Below are 15,767 nucleotides of genomic sequence, written 5' to 3' on the forward strand. Positions count from 1 at the left end.
CCAGAGCAGCCCAGAGAAAATGAAGAAATTATAAATTTCCAATTCCCGGGACCTCCTACTTAATTTCACAGCGCTCACCGTTGCGCCAAAATTTAACGGGTACCTAACTTAATTTAACGGGTAGTGTTAATTTCATCTTTGGCGGGAAACTTGCAATACTATTAGGCTCTAGATTCACGTTGTTACTGAAACAAAGTCTAGAAACAGTACCTGCTGCGCCAATTAGGACATCGACCTTTTTTTTTTTTTTTTTTTTTTTATTAACGATAGGCCAGCGTTTGACGACAATCATGCCCGTTAGAAAGCAATGATGAGGTCTAGGTTGGAGCACGCTTGCCTAGAAAAAGCCTATTCACTCTAGCCTTGAAGGTACTTAAATTATACGTGGCAGGAAACACAGTTACCGGGAGGGCGTTTCGTGCGTGTTGATGGGATATCAACCACCTACTTAATTTCGAGGTGCTTACGTACTAAGTAGTTAAGATGCCTCTTCTAACTTAGTTAAAAGCTTAAATCTGCTAAGTGTAGATTAATTTGATAGGAAGTTAGGTCTTAGGCGCGATTTATATAGAAGTGGGTGACTTAGCGCGGGCATATTGAATCATTTTAAACGGTTCTGCAAGTTAAAAACTAGAATAATTCCCTTTTAATCCCCCACTTTAAAAGAGGGGTATAAGAAATTTAATATGTCAAAGTCAAAGTCAAATATTTCTTTATTCAAATAGGCACATAGATGGCACTTTTGATGCGTACATTACATGTAAAATATGACATAGGAGTGTGTTGATGGTGATAAATCGGTGATCGTCAACTTAAAACTAAAGCTACGAGGTTTCCAAACGCGCCCTGGTCTAAGAAGATACTGTGAGTCTGTCTGTAACACCTGATAAATTTCTTAACGACAAGGCTCCTTGGAAGCAGGCTTCGCTCTCATCTCTCATAAGATAGAAAATAGAAAAGATTGTTTACTGTAAAATTATGTCGAAAAAGAGCAATCTGCTGAGTTCCTTGCCGGCTCTTCTCGGTGGAATCTGCCTTCCGAACCGGTGGTAGAGTCACTACAAACAGAATGTCTTGACTTTTCAAAAGTGCTTATAAACCCTACTTGAACCTACTTGAACTAAATGAATTTAGAATTTTCATTTTTCAACATTGTCGCTACGAAACTAATACACCGTTTTTATGCGGTTTTTTTCTCTTTAAAAGCTGCAGTGAATTAGTTAATTCCTAGATATAATTTACGAAGATCTTTTCAGGCGTTTAAAGATCGTCAGCTCATTTCCAACTGATAAAGTTGGAAAACTTGCCTTTGGCATTAAAATACTTCTTACAAGGTTCCGTAAAAACACTGACAGCCCAAACAAAAAGAAATAAAAGAGATCTAAAACATCTTCTGTCACATATATCCAATAATATATTTGAAATGCAAATGGCAAAATTTAAAACGTAAAACGCGAAAACAACCATTAAAAATGTTAAAAATAGCCAACAATAGCACATTTTTTCGAACCTAAATCCGTTGCGTTATTTAGAATAATGTTTTGACAAAATTAAAAGTTCAAATAAAAAGAAAATAGAAATGTAGATGCACTACAAATACTTTGAAAAGTAACAATACAAACATTACAAATTATAAATTATTGTTATCAAATTATATATTATAATCGTACAGAATGAATGACGAAGACGGTTTGTATTTTTTTCACTCTGTTGATATTAGCATCTAGCGTCTCTGAGCCTTCTTATGAGGCCCATAGTTAGCGCAGGCACTGAGGGATTTTGGACGAAAAGAGTCACGAAGTTTCCCGATCGCTGCCCAACCTTCATCATCATCATCATATCAATGCATTACCGCCCTACTACAGGTCACAGGTCTCTTCCCACAATGAGAAGGGGTTAAGGCCGTAGTCCACCACACTAGCCCAGTGCGGATTGGAGAACTAAAAATTATGGAGAACTCTCAGGGATGCAGGTTACCTCACGATGTTTTCCTTCTATGTTCAAGCAAGTGTTATTTTAATTGCTTAAATCGCACATAACGTAGAAAGGTTAGAGTTGCGTGCTGGGATTCGAACTCGCCCCCCGAAAGTGAAGTCGAAGTCCTACCCACTAGGCTATCACCGCTTTCGCCTGTCCTCACAAGATAACCATTTTTGTTTAATTGCCTCTTTGGTCTAGTGGTTCGCATGTTTGACTGTTGATAACGAGGTCCAGGGCTCGATCACCGTGTTTACTTCAACTATTACCTTGTTATTTCAGAGGAAGAGGAAAACACCTTTGGTGTTGTACGCTACCCGTGCATGCCTTCCTTGGTCGCGTTACAGCAGATGAGAAACCGACTACATCTTGCTTTCCTCGGCCGGAAGCTGATGAAATGGACTGCTCTGGCCACTGGCAGGGAACTAAGGCACCTCGCCTCCAAGTTATATGAGTAAGAAATAAGGGCCTAGTGTCTAGTTAATTTTAGTTTTCTATAGAGTTTCTTGTCGCCTCATTCTAGGTAAAGAAAAAGAAAGAATACATTTATGAATGACAAGTGTTACAAACAGTAAATAATCACTATCATCAATCCATTAGCTGCACTACTAGGGCACGGGTCTCATCTCAGAGTGAGAAGGGTTTATGCCGTAGTCTACCAAGCTGGCCAAGTGCGGATAGGTAGACTTCGCACGCCGTTATAATGATAATAATAATAATTATAATATAATAATAATTTTAATAAACAAATTAATTAATTATTATTTAATTGTTAATTTTTCATATTTTTTTTTCTTATTAATTTTTTTTTGTAAGCATTGTTAAGAATTAAAAAAAATAAAAATTAAAATCAATAAATAATAATAATAATTGATTTGCAAGAACGTTGGTAAAATATCAAGATGTTGGTAAACAATATATTAAGTCAGTTTAGAGAGCATAACATTCTAATAAATTAATAGTGTGCAAATTTGGTTCATGGATATTAAAAAATTAAAAAGATCAAAATCAAAATCAAAATGTCAGTAAATAAATGAATGAATAAGAGAGAACATTATGGTGAACTCTCAGCCGTGCAGGTTTCCTCACGATGTTTTCCTTCGCCGTTGAAGAAGGTATATTTTAATTGCTTAAAACGTTACTCCATTTTTAGTAGCACTTCTCCCTGCTTCTGCAGCTGTACCAGACATTTCACAAGTGGCTTGGATGTATGCATCCCATATATCCACGACCTGTAAATGTTGAGATATATCAAAAATACAAGTCTTTGGTGCAATTGTCTGTGGCTATGATTCATTCCAACACTCACTCTCAAATATTTGTGTCATTCGCTTTCTCCAAAAAAGGTTGGAGTGCATGTTGGGATTCGAATTCGGTTCCCCGAAAGTAAAGTGGAAGTCCTTCCATTAGAACTAGCTGTTGCCCGCTGTCTTGGTCTGCGTTTATAAAGGTTTTTACGAATCCCGTGGGGACCGTTTGTTTTCCTGGGATAAAAAGTAGCATATGTTTCTCCGTCCTTTCTACTAACTCTATGCCAAAAATAAAGTAAATTGGTTGCTTAGTTAGGGCTTTTTTAACGAACAGCTGATAAACTAGCAAGATAGGCTAAGGGCTACAGGGGAATTTATCTTTGCGCAGGGTATACGAAGGTTTCGGCGAGGATATGAGAAACGCTTTCATCCTTCTCGCAAGAAGTCGATACTTCTACCCGCAGCTGAACAACATTGTGACAGAGGATATTCCTAGAACGGTATGTTTAAACAGTTGTTTATTAATGAAAAAAATTTGGTGTAAATAAAAAACAAAAATATCATTCAGCTGCACAATTAATATTGCTACGTTGCACAAGATTGCTACGTTGCTCAGTGAATAAAGGATAAAACAACAAATACACTTTCTTATTTAAATTTTTGAAAAAAACGTTATAAGTTTGATAACGATGGAAAAATAACGTTCACAAAATTCAATGTCATTAAACTATGTATGCAGGTGGTTAAAAAGCGTTGTGTACTTAATATAATTATTATCAGAGTATACAACACTTAATGAATTTTATTGTTCTATAAAATGTATATCAAAGAAATAAAATAATTGATAGGCACAATAAATTGTTACAATCTCATTGTTTTGATATAATTATATTTATTTAGTCATTCTATTGAATGACTGAATGATTTGATACGTAATTTCGACAGGTTACCCATCTGCCTCCGTGGCGCAATTGGCTAGCGCGTTCGGCTGTTAACCGAAAGGTTGGTGGTTCGAGCCCACCCGGGGGCGTAAATTCTTTTTATTAAAAAATTAAAAAAAACCAATATTTTTATTTATTACAAAATATTTCCGTTAAATTATAACCTCAGCATAAAACGCTATTTTGTCTCTTTTAATTTCACTAATTGTTTTCGAAACATCAATTTTTGGCCACATCATTATCATATCAACGTCGTCGTCAGATTAACGTTCACTGTTGGAAATAGTAGTTATGGAGGGAGTGCCAAAATCCAAGGTCTTGGGCCGCTTGTTTGCAGCGCCTCCCAGCGACTCGCTCGATTTCGTCTGTCCAATACGTTGTGTTATGTCGACCAAAATATAATTATACTGTTATCTTTATATACAAATTTTATTATATTATATTAACATTAGTTATATAATTGCAACGTTTTATTTATTTATGTTGTAATTTACAGTTTTTTGTTTTTATTATTTATTTGTTAATATTTTATTATAATTTTGCTGCTTTTATCACTTTTATTACTTAAATGGGAATAACCTGTGCTTTACTTTATTTATTTATTTAATTTTTATTATTTTTTTTTTAATTTACCGTATCGTCACTCGGGTCTCAGCTGAAAATCAGCGGCATGCACGTACCTCAAATGCATGGCATGTGCAAAATTCAAAAAATTCAAAATTCAAAATTCATTTATTTCAAGTAGGCCTAATACAAGCACTTTTGAAACGTCAAGTCTGTCCGTGTGTAGTGACTCTACCACCGGTTCGGAAGGCAGATTCTACCGAGAAGAAGCCGGCAAGAAACTCAGCAGTTGCTCTTTTCCAACATCAAAAATTTACATTTTATATTTTATATTTTAACATTCATTCTGCAAAACTGTTCACCCTTTCTGTCCGGTGTTACCCACAGACATTGTTACTTATTATAAGGTGTATCGTTTGTAACACTTAACACGAACAAATGTATTTTCTTTCTTTCTCTCAAAAAGAAAAATAACATCTTGTGAAATTGCATCTTTTTTTCCAGGCGGCTGTGGTGGTCCAGCAATACACAAAACAAGTTTCAAGTGTCAAAATAGTGCAGTTCGAAATAATTGAGGTAAGTTGACTTTTGTGCATCAACATCTATCGGCGCACCTTGGAAGTTAAATCAACTTGTCGCCACGGCAAATGGTATGACGGTATTGGATACCGTGCCCGCCCTCATTTATTTATTTTGTATTTATATTCGTTAATTAATATTTCTTAAATATAGTTCAACGGGTGCATACCAAGATAATTTTTTTGGATTTGTCGATAACAGGCAGAACGTGATTCTGCCTGTTAAGCGGGTAGTCAGATTCTGCCCGTGACATTCAACTTGACATCTCGAACCTACGCAGTCCCGTCGTGACCACGATCCATGCAACTGGGTCGAATCATCGACGAATCCAAAAATATTATCGTCGTATGTACCCGTTGAACTATTTATATTTAAGAAATGTTGATTAACCACGAAAATCTTAGTTTAAAATCTTTAATTAATTATTATTGTAGTTTAATTAATAAGAAATATAAGACATTTTTCTTCTATAATTTTAATTGACGGACCAAGCGGATGGCTTCCCAGATGAAAACCATTGCAACAATATTGCTTGGCGGCAGATATAAAAACGGAGCTCGTCAAAAGAAGATACCTATCATAAAAGTAACTTAAAATAAAATCGACGACCCCACCCTTATCTTCTTATTACAGACAGAATACCCACCCTACGAGCATTTGGGGATAGAGAGAGGCGGTCAGACTATACAGGAGACTAAGAAAGCTTGGTTGGACTTGCTCAAAAGAATCATCATGATGATGCAGTTACGAGCCAGCTTCCTGACGGTGGAGATCGCCAACAAGAACGCTACAAAGTAAGTGGATATTATAATAATTAGAGTTCAGGTCGCCTTGGCTTGGCTCATCATCAATAGCCTATGACCCTCCACTGCTGGACTAAAGGCCTCTCCCAACGAAAGGATTTTCCCATAATCACCACCCTGGGTAGGCAGTTTGGTGATTGTAGTATATCGTAGTATTAGTAGAAGAACAAAGAACGCTTCGCTAATCTGAAACCTTACATTGTGTGCCGGACAAGACCTGAAGAAATTCAGAAATTATTGATTGCACGTGCCGGGAATCGAACCCGAGTCGTCCTACTTAAAATCACAGCGCTCACCGCTACGTCAGGGAGGTCGTCAAATTTAATTCATTTGTGTTTCATTTCGTAGTTAGGAAGACTTAGAAAGGCCCTTAAAAGCCAAGCTGCCGATAATCTCACCCTTCCGCCTCTTAAGGACTGGACGCATTTTTTTCTCTATTTGGTTTTCTAATTGACATCCTTTCTATTATCCCAAAATAAAGACGATTAAGAAACTACTTTGCTTCTGGTAACGCATTTATGTGTCTAGCATGGTATATACTAATTTCATGACGACCGAAAAAGTACTTTGCTTCTGGTAACGCATTAACTTGTCTAGCATGGTAAATACTAATTTCATTACGACCAAGAAACTTCTTTGCTTCTAGCAACGCATTAACGTGTCTAGCATGGTATATACTAATTTCTTTACGACCACGAAACTACTTTGCTTCTGGTAACGCATGAACGTGTCTAGCATGGCATATACTAATTTCATGACGACTAAGAAACTACTTTGCTTCTGGTAACACATTTACGTGTCTAGCATGGTATATACTAATTTCATTACGACCACGAAACTACTTTGCTTCTGGTAACGCATTAACTTGTCTAGCATGGTAAATACTAATTTCATTACGACCAAGAAACTTCTTTGCTTGTGGTAACGCATTAACATGTGTAGCATGGTAAATACTTATTTCATTACGACCAAGAAACTTCTTTGCTTCTGGTAACGCATGAACGTGTCTAGCATGGTATATACTAATTTCATGACGACTAAGAAACTACTTACGTAACGCATTTACGTTTCTGGCATGGTAAATTTTAATTTCTTTTTTAATTTTCTATTTAAACGTAAAAGATCGATGATTTTATTTTTAATGTTTTTATTTAATATATCGCGAAGCTAATGTAACTATGTACATTGTATATTGTATATTATTACTATTTTTTATTATGAGCCATTATGATCGTTAAAAGCCACAACCCCGTGTTAGAGCAACATGGCGGGTCTATTCTCTAGAAGAGAGGAGGCCTTTGCCTAGCAGTGGAACTTTTAGAAGCCGAGGGTGTTCTTAGAAATCATTTGTAAAACCAAAGCCTTGCACTGTCACGAGTACCTCAACGGATTATAACCAAATTTTAAACAAAACTGCCATAATATAAAATATGGACACTTGACTTATGATAGGCCGTTATCTCTGCTTTATTGGTACATTTTTATTTGAGAAAGTTACAAAGAAAACACATTGATTTGTTCTGCAACGTAACGCAAAAGGGGAATATAAAAAATTAAAGAAATAAAACTAATTGCACCCATGCGTAGAAACGTAATATCATCATATACAGATTTATGTATCCCATATAGGATATACATATTTAGACAGCCGGTTGGCGCAGTGGGCAGCGACCCCGCTTTCTGAGTCCAAGGCCGTGGGTTCGATTCCCACAACTGGAAAATGTTTGTGTGATGATCATGGATGTTTTTCTGTGTCTGGACGTTTTTCTGTGTATTTTAAGTATTTATGTGTATTATTTTCATAAAAATATTCATCAGCTATCTTAGTACCCATAACACAAGCTACGCTTACTTTGCGGCTACAGTGCGATGTGTGTTTTGTCGTAGTATATTTATTTATATTTATATCATTATATCAACCCATTCACGGCTCACTTCAGTCCACCACGCTGGCCCAGTGCGGGTTGGACTTCACACACCTTTGAAAACACAATGGAGAACTCTCAGGTATGCAGGTTTCCTAACGATGTTTTCCTTCACCATGGAAGCGAGTGATATTTGAATTGCTTTAACCTCAATTTAGTGAAGATTATTCTATTACTAAAACCCTTTCATTTGATACCGAAATTGAGGATGTTGTGACCACCTAATAACATTTGTTATAGTAAAGTTTTCTACCAGTAATTTACCTTTCAAACAAAACAATCGAAATCAAAATTGGTTTATCCGTTCAGAAAATACAATGGACACACACGTCCAACTTATATTATAACACGTCGTTCGTGCGTCGGGGGTGAAGGACCAAAACGAGAAAGCGCACGAGCAACTTGAATATGTGTATTATATATTTATTATACGTAACATAAATTCACAGAATTAATACGATGTTGGAAAGTTTATATAATTTTGGGATATTAAACTCATTGTTAAAAATAGTAAACCAAAAAATAAACGGAAGTAACAAGAAATATTACAGGAAGGAAACGTAAATTTGGATTAGGTTTATTGAAATTTCAAGAAGTAATTTTGGTACATGACATAAAACAGTAAGGAACCGTCCAAAGTCCTTATATGGGAGAGTTGTCGGCAGGTAAAGAAATCAAACTAAAATGTCTCAATTGTCTACAGGAAAATGAACGTATTAGCCAAAATCGTTATACCTAAAACAAATGTCACTATGGGATACATAAATAATGAATTGGAAGAGTTAGCTAGAGAAGAGTTCTTTAGATTGAAAAAAGTTCTAGATATAAAGCGAAGAATGTATGGTAAGAAGGAAAGAGATAAAAATAAAGATAAAGGAAAATCTATTTGTACATCTTGTGATAGTACCATAGAACAAAAAGTTTCTTCTAAGTATAAAGATAGTGAAACCGAAAGCGGGAGATCACTGATACCTGAATTAGGAGACGATAAGACTCTGGTTACTGAGATCAACAATTTAATAAAACAAATATCTAACATAGTCGGCATAACTAAAAATATGGATGAAAAAGGATTTGTAAATGCGAGTGTTGAAGAATTTATTAAAACTGCTGAGGAACTCAAGACAAAATTAAGAATAAATTCAGATTGCGATATAGAACAAACAAATAAACGAAGAAAAGCTGATGATGACGATGTTAGATTACTGTACAACGATGAATCAAGTGAAATAACTGTAACTGACGAAATTGATTTAAGTAAATTGTGTGACAGTTGTAAAAACAAATATGAAAAAAAGATAGCCAAGGAAGCGCAGAGTGATGAACAAATAACAAGATTTGAACCGATTGTAGTTAAAGTAGACCCTAATAGAAAATCTGCATGCAAACAAACTAATCACACAAAAACATATGAAGAAGCATATGAAAGCGATATAAATACAGATTTAAGAGTATTGGAGACGGAATTTAAAGAAATAACAAAAATAATTAAAGTGAAAAATGAGGATGGTTCAATTAGTATCGAAAAAAAAGTGATAAAAATTGAAAGGGAAGTAAAAGCTCCAATAAGAGAACGAAAACCACCTATAAGTCATTCAAGTTCAACTAACAGATCGGTAGATTTTTCAAATAATGGCTCAAGCTCATCCAATAAATCGAATCCCTTTTCTGGCTCAAAGACTGTAGGTGTAATCACAGTAAAGAAGTCTGAGCTCAATGAACAGGGCAATAAAGAAATGAATCACAAAATAAAATCTGAAGTTCTTAGTTCTATACCACCAATGTCAGATCCTATAGAAAGGTTTTGTATGTCATCAGTCACGTTGTTATCTACAGATTTAGATTGTAATTTTACAACATCTAGTTATAATGATTTCCCCGCGTGCTTAGCATCAAAATATTCTAATACATTTTCGCAACAACTTTTATCTAATAACGAACCAGATTCATTAACAACTACATATAAGAATAGTTTAACATTAAAAAATAACACGGACCAATATCCGGCAGACGACAATGTATCATTACAGTCCTACCCAAAGGAAGGAGCAAAGTGATGCTGATGTTAAAACGAAATCTACTAGCTAGTGCCATAGGTGGCTGGCTTACTTCAGTTTATATAAAAGTTTTCATTTTTAATCGGTGTAAAATCCAATTGCTCCAATTTGCCCTAATAAAATGAAAATAAAGTCACTTAAGTCGTCCTTAACAGAGAAGAAGGGTGGGATAGTAGACTTTAAATCCCAAGAAAAATATAAATTTAAATATTTGTTGGCAGGAAAATGAATGTCCTGAAAAAGATAGTAATACCGAAAACAAACGTAAGCATTGGCTATATCCTTACGGAGTTAGAAGAAATGGATATAGAGGAATTCCACAGATTAAAGAAAGTCAAAGAAAAAAAGAAAAAAGATAAACAAATGAAAGAGTTAAAACATAAGCCTAACGAAACTATTCCTTGTGGAATTTGCATTACCAATGTATCTGAAGAAGAATCCCCAATTATATTTCAATTAAAGGTAGAATCAGATATCCATACAACGTCGTCTAAATTTGGTGACGAAAAAATTAAAGAATCAAACACGTCCGTCGATTCAGCAACAGAACTTTTAACTTATGAAGCTTATATAGTAGACCATTTCAAAAGTATTTTAAATGAACTTATCGACCATGGTAGAGATCTCCTACAAATTGGTATTAAAAATATGGATGAAAGTGCATTTTTGAGTTTGTGTGAGGCAACTAGACTAAAAATAAATGATTATTTCAAAGCAGGTGAACAGCATTCAGGTGTGGTAAATTCAAATTTAAAACAAAAAATTTTACTTTTAAAATCCAATTTAAATGTAGTTATTAATATAGTAAAGGAATTTCAGCCGGAAATAACAATTTCCCCTAGTGTTGAAAACTTTATTAGCGTATGCCAAGATGTCAGGGAAAAACTTGATATTTATGCAGCTAAGCAAACGCATATAGATGAAAATGAAATAGACATACTTAAAAATAAAATAAATGACGTCAAAAAACTCGCTACAGAATATCAAAATCAGGGTGTATTGTCTCAAGGTGTAGATGCGTTTGTTAAAACATGTGATTTAATAAACTCAAAACTTTTAAAATGTACTACAATAGAGGGTGATATTTCATGTAGTGAAGAGAAAATAGTAAGGCTAGACAAGCTTTTAAACACTGATGAGTCCTATGGAATTGAAGATGAAAATTTGGATCGCAAATTAGAACATCTAAAATGTCATTTGCAAAATGTTATAGTAGTTATAAAAGAAATTGACCCTAAAGTAAAATTACTATTTAATGTTAAAAGTTTCATACGATTGTGTGAAGAAGTAGACGAGAAACTAAACATTTATAAGGAAGATGAAAATATCGCAAATGAAGAAAGTGACAAGACCAGATTAATGGAATTTAGAGATTTAATAACGGATTAACGGATTTAATAAGATTATGAAAAATTTAATATATTGCACGCCAATATTGAAGAATTTCTTGAATCATGCGATAGAATGAAGCATAAAATAGATAAACAAACACAATCTTTTAATAGTTTAGGAGGAACTATAATTCCTACAAGAGATAAGATGGTTACACACTCAGCTTCTAAGCATAAAAAAGTAGAAATTAATAGAGATACAGATTTGAAACATATATCACATGAATCACAAATTGACGATACAATAAGCTTAAATACGAAAGTTAGAGAAGAAGCTATTAGTGTTAATAGTGAAAATCTAATGAAAGTTAAAGAGCCACAGAAAAAGCGCCGTTTTGAATACAGAGAAAAATGCTTTAACAATAGTGACACAAAATCAGATTTATCACAAGAAAAAAAGACTACATATGAAGAAATGGAAACTTGCAATACCTGCAGTGATCTATTAAAATATAAGGTACCCTCGAATGAAAGTACGTGTTATACTAGTTCCAAATCTGACAACGATACACAAAAAAAACAATCAAAAAACCTCTATGGTCACCTCTGAGTTATCATCTAGCTATAATTTGTGTAAAGAAAAAGGGAGCATAAGTCCAAAAAATAAGAGCAGAATATGTTCAAAAGTACAAAGCAGGACAAGGTTAGAAAGAGAAAGCAGGGGAGCTTCAGACTTAATGAGCACTAGTTCTGAAGTCACCAAAATTTAGGTTATTATGAAATGCAAACCCAAAAAAAGGTTAAAGTGACACTGAGACAACATTTAGACGGTACAGAATGGGAAGAAAAAGAAACTATTACTACTACTAAAGTTAAACGAGGTCCAACTGTAACCTCTATGCCTGATGATGACGATATTGCTTCTGATGAGTGTTCGGAGGAAAAAAGTATACAACACGTTCATAATATATGTATATCGCCTGAATGTCGTAATGGTTTCCAACGTTCTATAAAAAGTACCACCCAATCCGACGTAGGTCTAAGCAAACCTCAAACAAAATATTTTTTAAGGCAATGCGTTTCACTCGATGTTTTCTATTTATAATTACCGTCATTTTCTCGCACATTTATAATTATAGTTAGAAAATGTGTAATGTGTAAATTAAACTCATTTAAATGAAAGTAGTTTACATACTTTTAACTGTGACAAATGTGACAACGTATGTCTTGGTTTTAAGAAGTTATCAAAGACCTAAATTTTGTTAAAGATAATGTACGATCATTATAAGTATACTCACTTTGAAATCGTTGAAAAAATGTAAATAATTCCAGTACCATAAGGAAATATATGATTGATTGATTACGCAATCACGCAAATAAAGATTTCAATGTATCTAAGTATCGTAAGCATAGCAAGCACATTTATGCACATTGTAAGCATAGCAAGTTTTGCATATTTAAACAAGAGAAATGGAAGGGTGGTTATCCGCAGCTTAAGATTTGAGGTGAGATCAGTCGTAAGCCAAGAGTTTGTCTTTACAGAAAATGGAATGTCGTATCAAAAATGGTCATTCCAAGAATAAATCTAAGCTGTCGTTACATTATCTCAGAGTTAGAAGAGATTGAAAGAGAAGATAACTTTAGATTGAAAAGATTTAAAGAATTAAAAATAAAAAAAAATAAGGAGAAGGAGGGAACTATATTTACAACTTGTGCATGTCAATATTTAGAAACAGGTGATAGTTTACAACCTCCTGGCATGGGTTTTGACAAGGACAAACTCGAGAATACTCAAATGGAAGTTCCTGAAACAGTTTGTTGTAACACAAATATGACGAATAAAAAAAATAATGATCTAAAAATGCCAGAAAAACAACCTATCACAGAAAACACGGACGAGCAACGTCAGAACGACATAGAATACACTAACCGTGACATTCGTTATATTTTATCAACCTGCAATAGTACTGCAATGGCACAATATGAAGATCCCTGTGTCTGTGTTTCTTCAAGTACCATAGATTCTGGAGCTAAAGTGGATTCTAAAAATAATAAATATATTTTTTCCTCGTGTCAGAAAATCTCTGATTATTGTCGATGTGAATCTGTTAATAGTAAACCTTTTGCAAGTCCATTTACTAAATCACAAGAAAAAATAAGTGAATTTGATACAAGTTGTAGTTGTGAAAAACAAGGAATACCTCAAATAGTTGAACCTGTTTGTAGTTGTGAGCCACAGGTAAAACCCCAAATTGGAAATCCTGTTTGTAGTTGCATGTCATTAAAACAACCTGTTTGTAGTTGTAAACCACCGGTAAAACCTCAAATTACAGAAACCACCTGCAGTTGCGAGTCGTTGAAAAAATTACAGGTTAAAGAACCAAAAGTATCATTTGCAAATGAGAAAATACAGGTCGAAAATCTCAAAAATAGTCGACAACTATCGGGTTCTCAGCATAAACGCGAAACCTTTGTACCTGCTAAACCTGATTTTGACAGTGTAAGAGATAACCAACAAGAAAAAAGACAAAATTTTTGTAGTTGTCAACAACCTGTACAGAGTATAGTATATGTTAACAACAAAATAACACAGACAAAAGATTCGACAAATTCAATTCAAAGCTGCGGTATGTTACAAAATTTTACACCTCGACCATCACTTACTAAAGAGGATGGACTTAAAAAGGGAAATGAATATATACTTTCTTCATATAAAACAAAAAGCGAAACGAACGCTCGAACGCGTAGTGATTTGCAAGCGCAAGGAAAAGTGATAGAGGGTGCTGAATCAAGATCAAGTGGCAGGAAATCTCCCATTAAAAGAAGCACTAAACAAACACAATATGAAAAATCAATGACTAAAAATAAAAGTGATACTTGGAAAGCTTTAAGACCTCGAACTAAAGTATCTCTTCAAGACAAAGAAGTTCAAACTAGATCTCAATGTGAGCTTCCTTCCAAAACGATAGGGTGTTCAGCCACATCTTGTGCACAAAAGTTTGATGAATTTAAAAGAACGTTTAAAGAAATTATTAAAATGATGAAGGAACCAGTTCAAGGTGGAAATATACGTGGAGAACACAATGCTAAGCCTGTAAAAAAAGAAATGGAGATTATCAGTAATTCATGTGCTCGTAAAAAAAGTCTCAAACCGGTATCAAGAACATCTAGTACAGCATCAGCAGGTTCTAGAAACGCAGATCAGAAAAAATGTAGCAAGGAATCTAGTGCTCTTACAATATCTCAGTCAAATTCAATCACGTCTGCTGATTTAAGTCGACCCGTGACTGAACGTGAATCATTGGTTCGAGAAGTAAACTTAAATTCAGGCGAAACATGTTCCAAGGGTTCTAATAAGAGCGTGGAAAGCAGTACAATTAACTTTAAAAGTTGTGAAAGTACTAAATCTGAAAGCAGTAGCTATACTGGTAATGTTAAAAATACTAACAGAGAAACATTTACACCAGCTAGCAATAGCTGCAAAATAAAAATCGTTACTAAGACAGATGATGAAATAACTAAGAACGAAAATAAAGTTTCTCTTACTCCAAGTACTTTTAACATAATAAAGCAGATTATAATAGGTCTTAGTAAAACAGAGGCTTCAAAAGAAACTAGAGAATTAAAACAAGATCAAAGTACAAGAATAACCACATGTAGTTATGGTTTAAAAGACTCGATTGACAACACTAAGAAAAGCAATTCAGTATGTTCGTATCCTTCAAAAATTGATAACCCATCTAGTTGTAGTTGCAAATATGCTATCTTAATACCGCAAAACTGCAAATGCTCTTATCATAAGGAAATAAGCGACATATCTACAAGGGAATCTCTTAGTTTATGTTGCAATAAACCTCGTAGTTTACCGACCATCAAGAGTCCATCTAAATGTGCGTGTGCAAGAAGCGTTAAAGAAAAGCCTGCCCTTATACAGACAGCAATAGGTCAGAAACAATCTCAGGAATATTGTTATCAGAAAAGCAAAACAAGCTCGGAGAAATTAGCATCGAAAGTTGAAGCTAAATTATCAAATTGTTCGTGTAATGAAGTTACTAAAGCTATTTCTGGAAACAGGCCGTATAGTTGTCAATTTAAAAATAATATAATGGAAGAAAAAAGTAACATAAGTAAATGTGAACAAGAGCAATCCAACGGGAGCTTGAAAGAATGGGAAATACACAACGGATTTTGTAAATCGACACGTAGCATGAAATCTAAGTCAGATAGTTGTCATATTTATTCAAAGTTTAGCAATCATCAAAGTAGTGGTACACACGATGAAAATAATTCTTTGCATAAAAAATCTCTCAGATTTAGTGATTCAATCACAAGAAACCAAT

At 34.4% G+C, this 15,767-nt stretch overlaps 1 protein-coding gene and 1 non-coding gene across 2 annotated transcripts in view; both read left to right on the plus strand.

Moving 5' to 3' along the window:
• The first annotated feature begins 1,652 nt into the window (after positions 1–1,652).
• LOC120625146 (V-type proton ATPase subunit D 1-like) overlaps positions 1,653–15,767 on the plus strand; it is a 52,902-nt gene continuing 38,787 nt past the window's right edge. Inside the window, exons 1-5 of the mRNA XM_039892108.1 lie at positions 1,653–1,689; positions 2,260–2,431; positions 3,616–3,727; positions 5,237–5,308; positions 5,945–6,105. Of these exons, the coding sequence (XP_039748042.1) occupies positions 1,674–1,689; positions 2,260–2,431; positions 3,616–3,727; positions 5,237–5,308; positions 5,945–6,105 (533 nt within the window). The 5' untranslated portion in view covers positions 1,653–1,673. The remainder of the gene's footprint in view (positions 1,690–2,259; positions 2,432–3,615; positions 3,728–5,236; positions 5,309–5,944; positions 6,106–15,767) is intronic.
• Trnan-guu lies at positions 4,184–4,257 on the plus strand. Its single transcript has one exon. It is a non-coding gene; the product is annotated as a tRNA-Asn (tRNA).

The sequence above is a fragment of the Pararge aegeria genome, chromosome 7 (assembly GCF_905163445.1).
Source record: "Pararge aegeria chromosome 7, ilParAegt1.1, whole genome shotgun sequence".
Classification (NCBI taxonomy): domain Eukaryota; kingdom Metazoa; phylum Arthropoda; class Insecta; order Lepidoptera; family Nymphalidae; genus Pararge; species Pararge aegeria.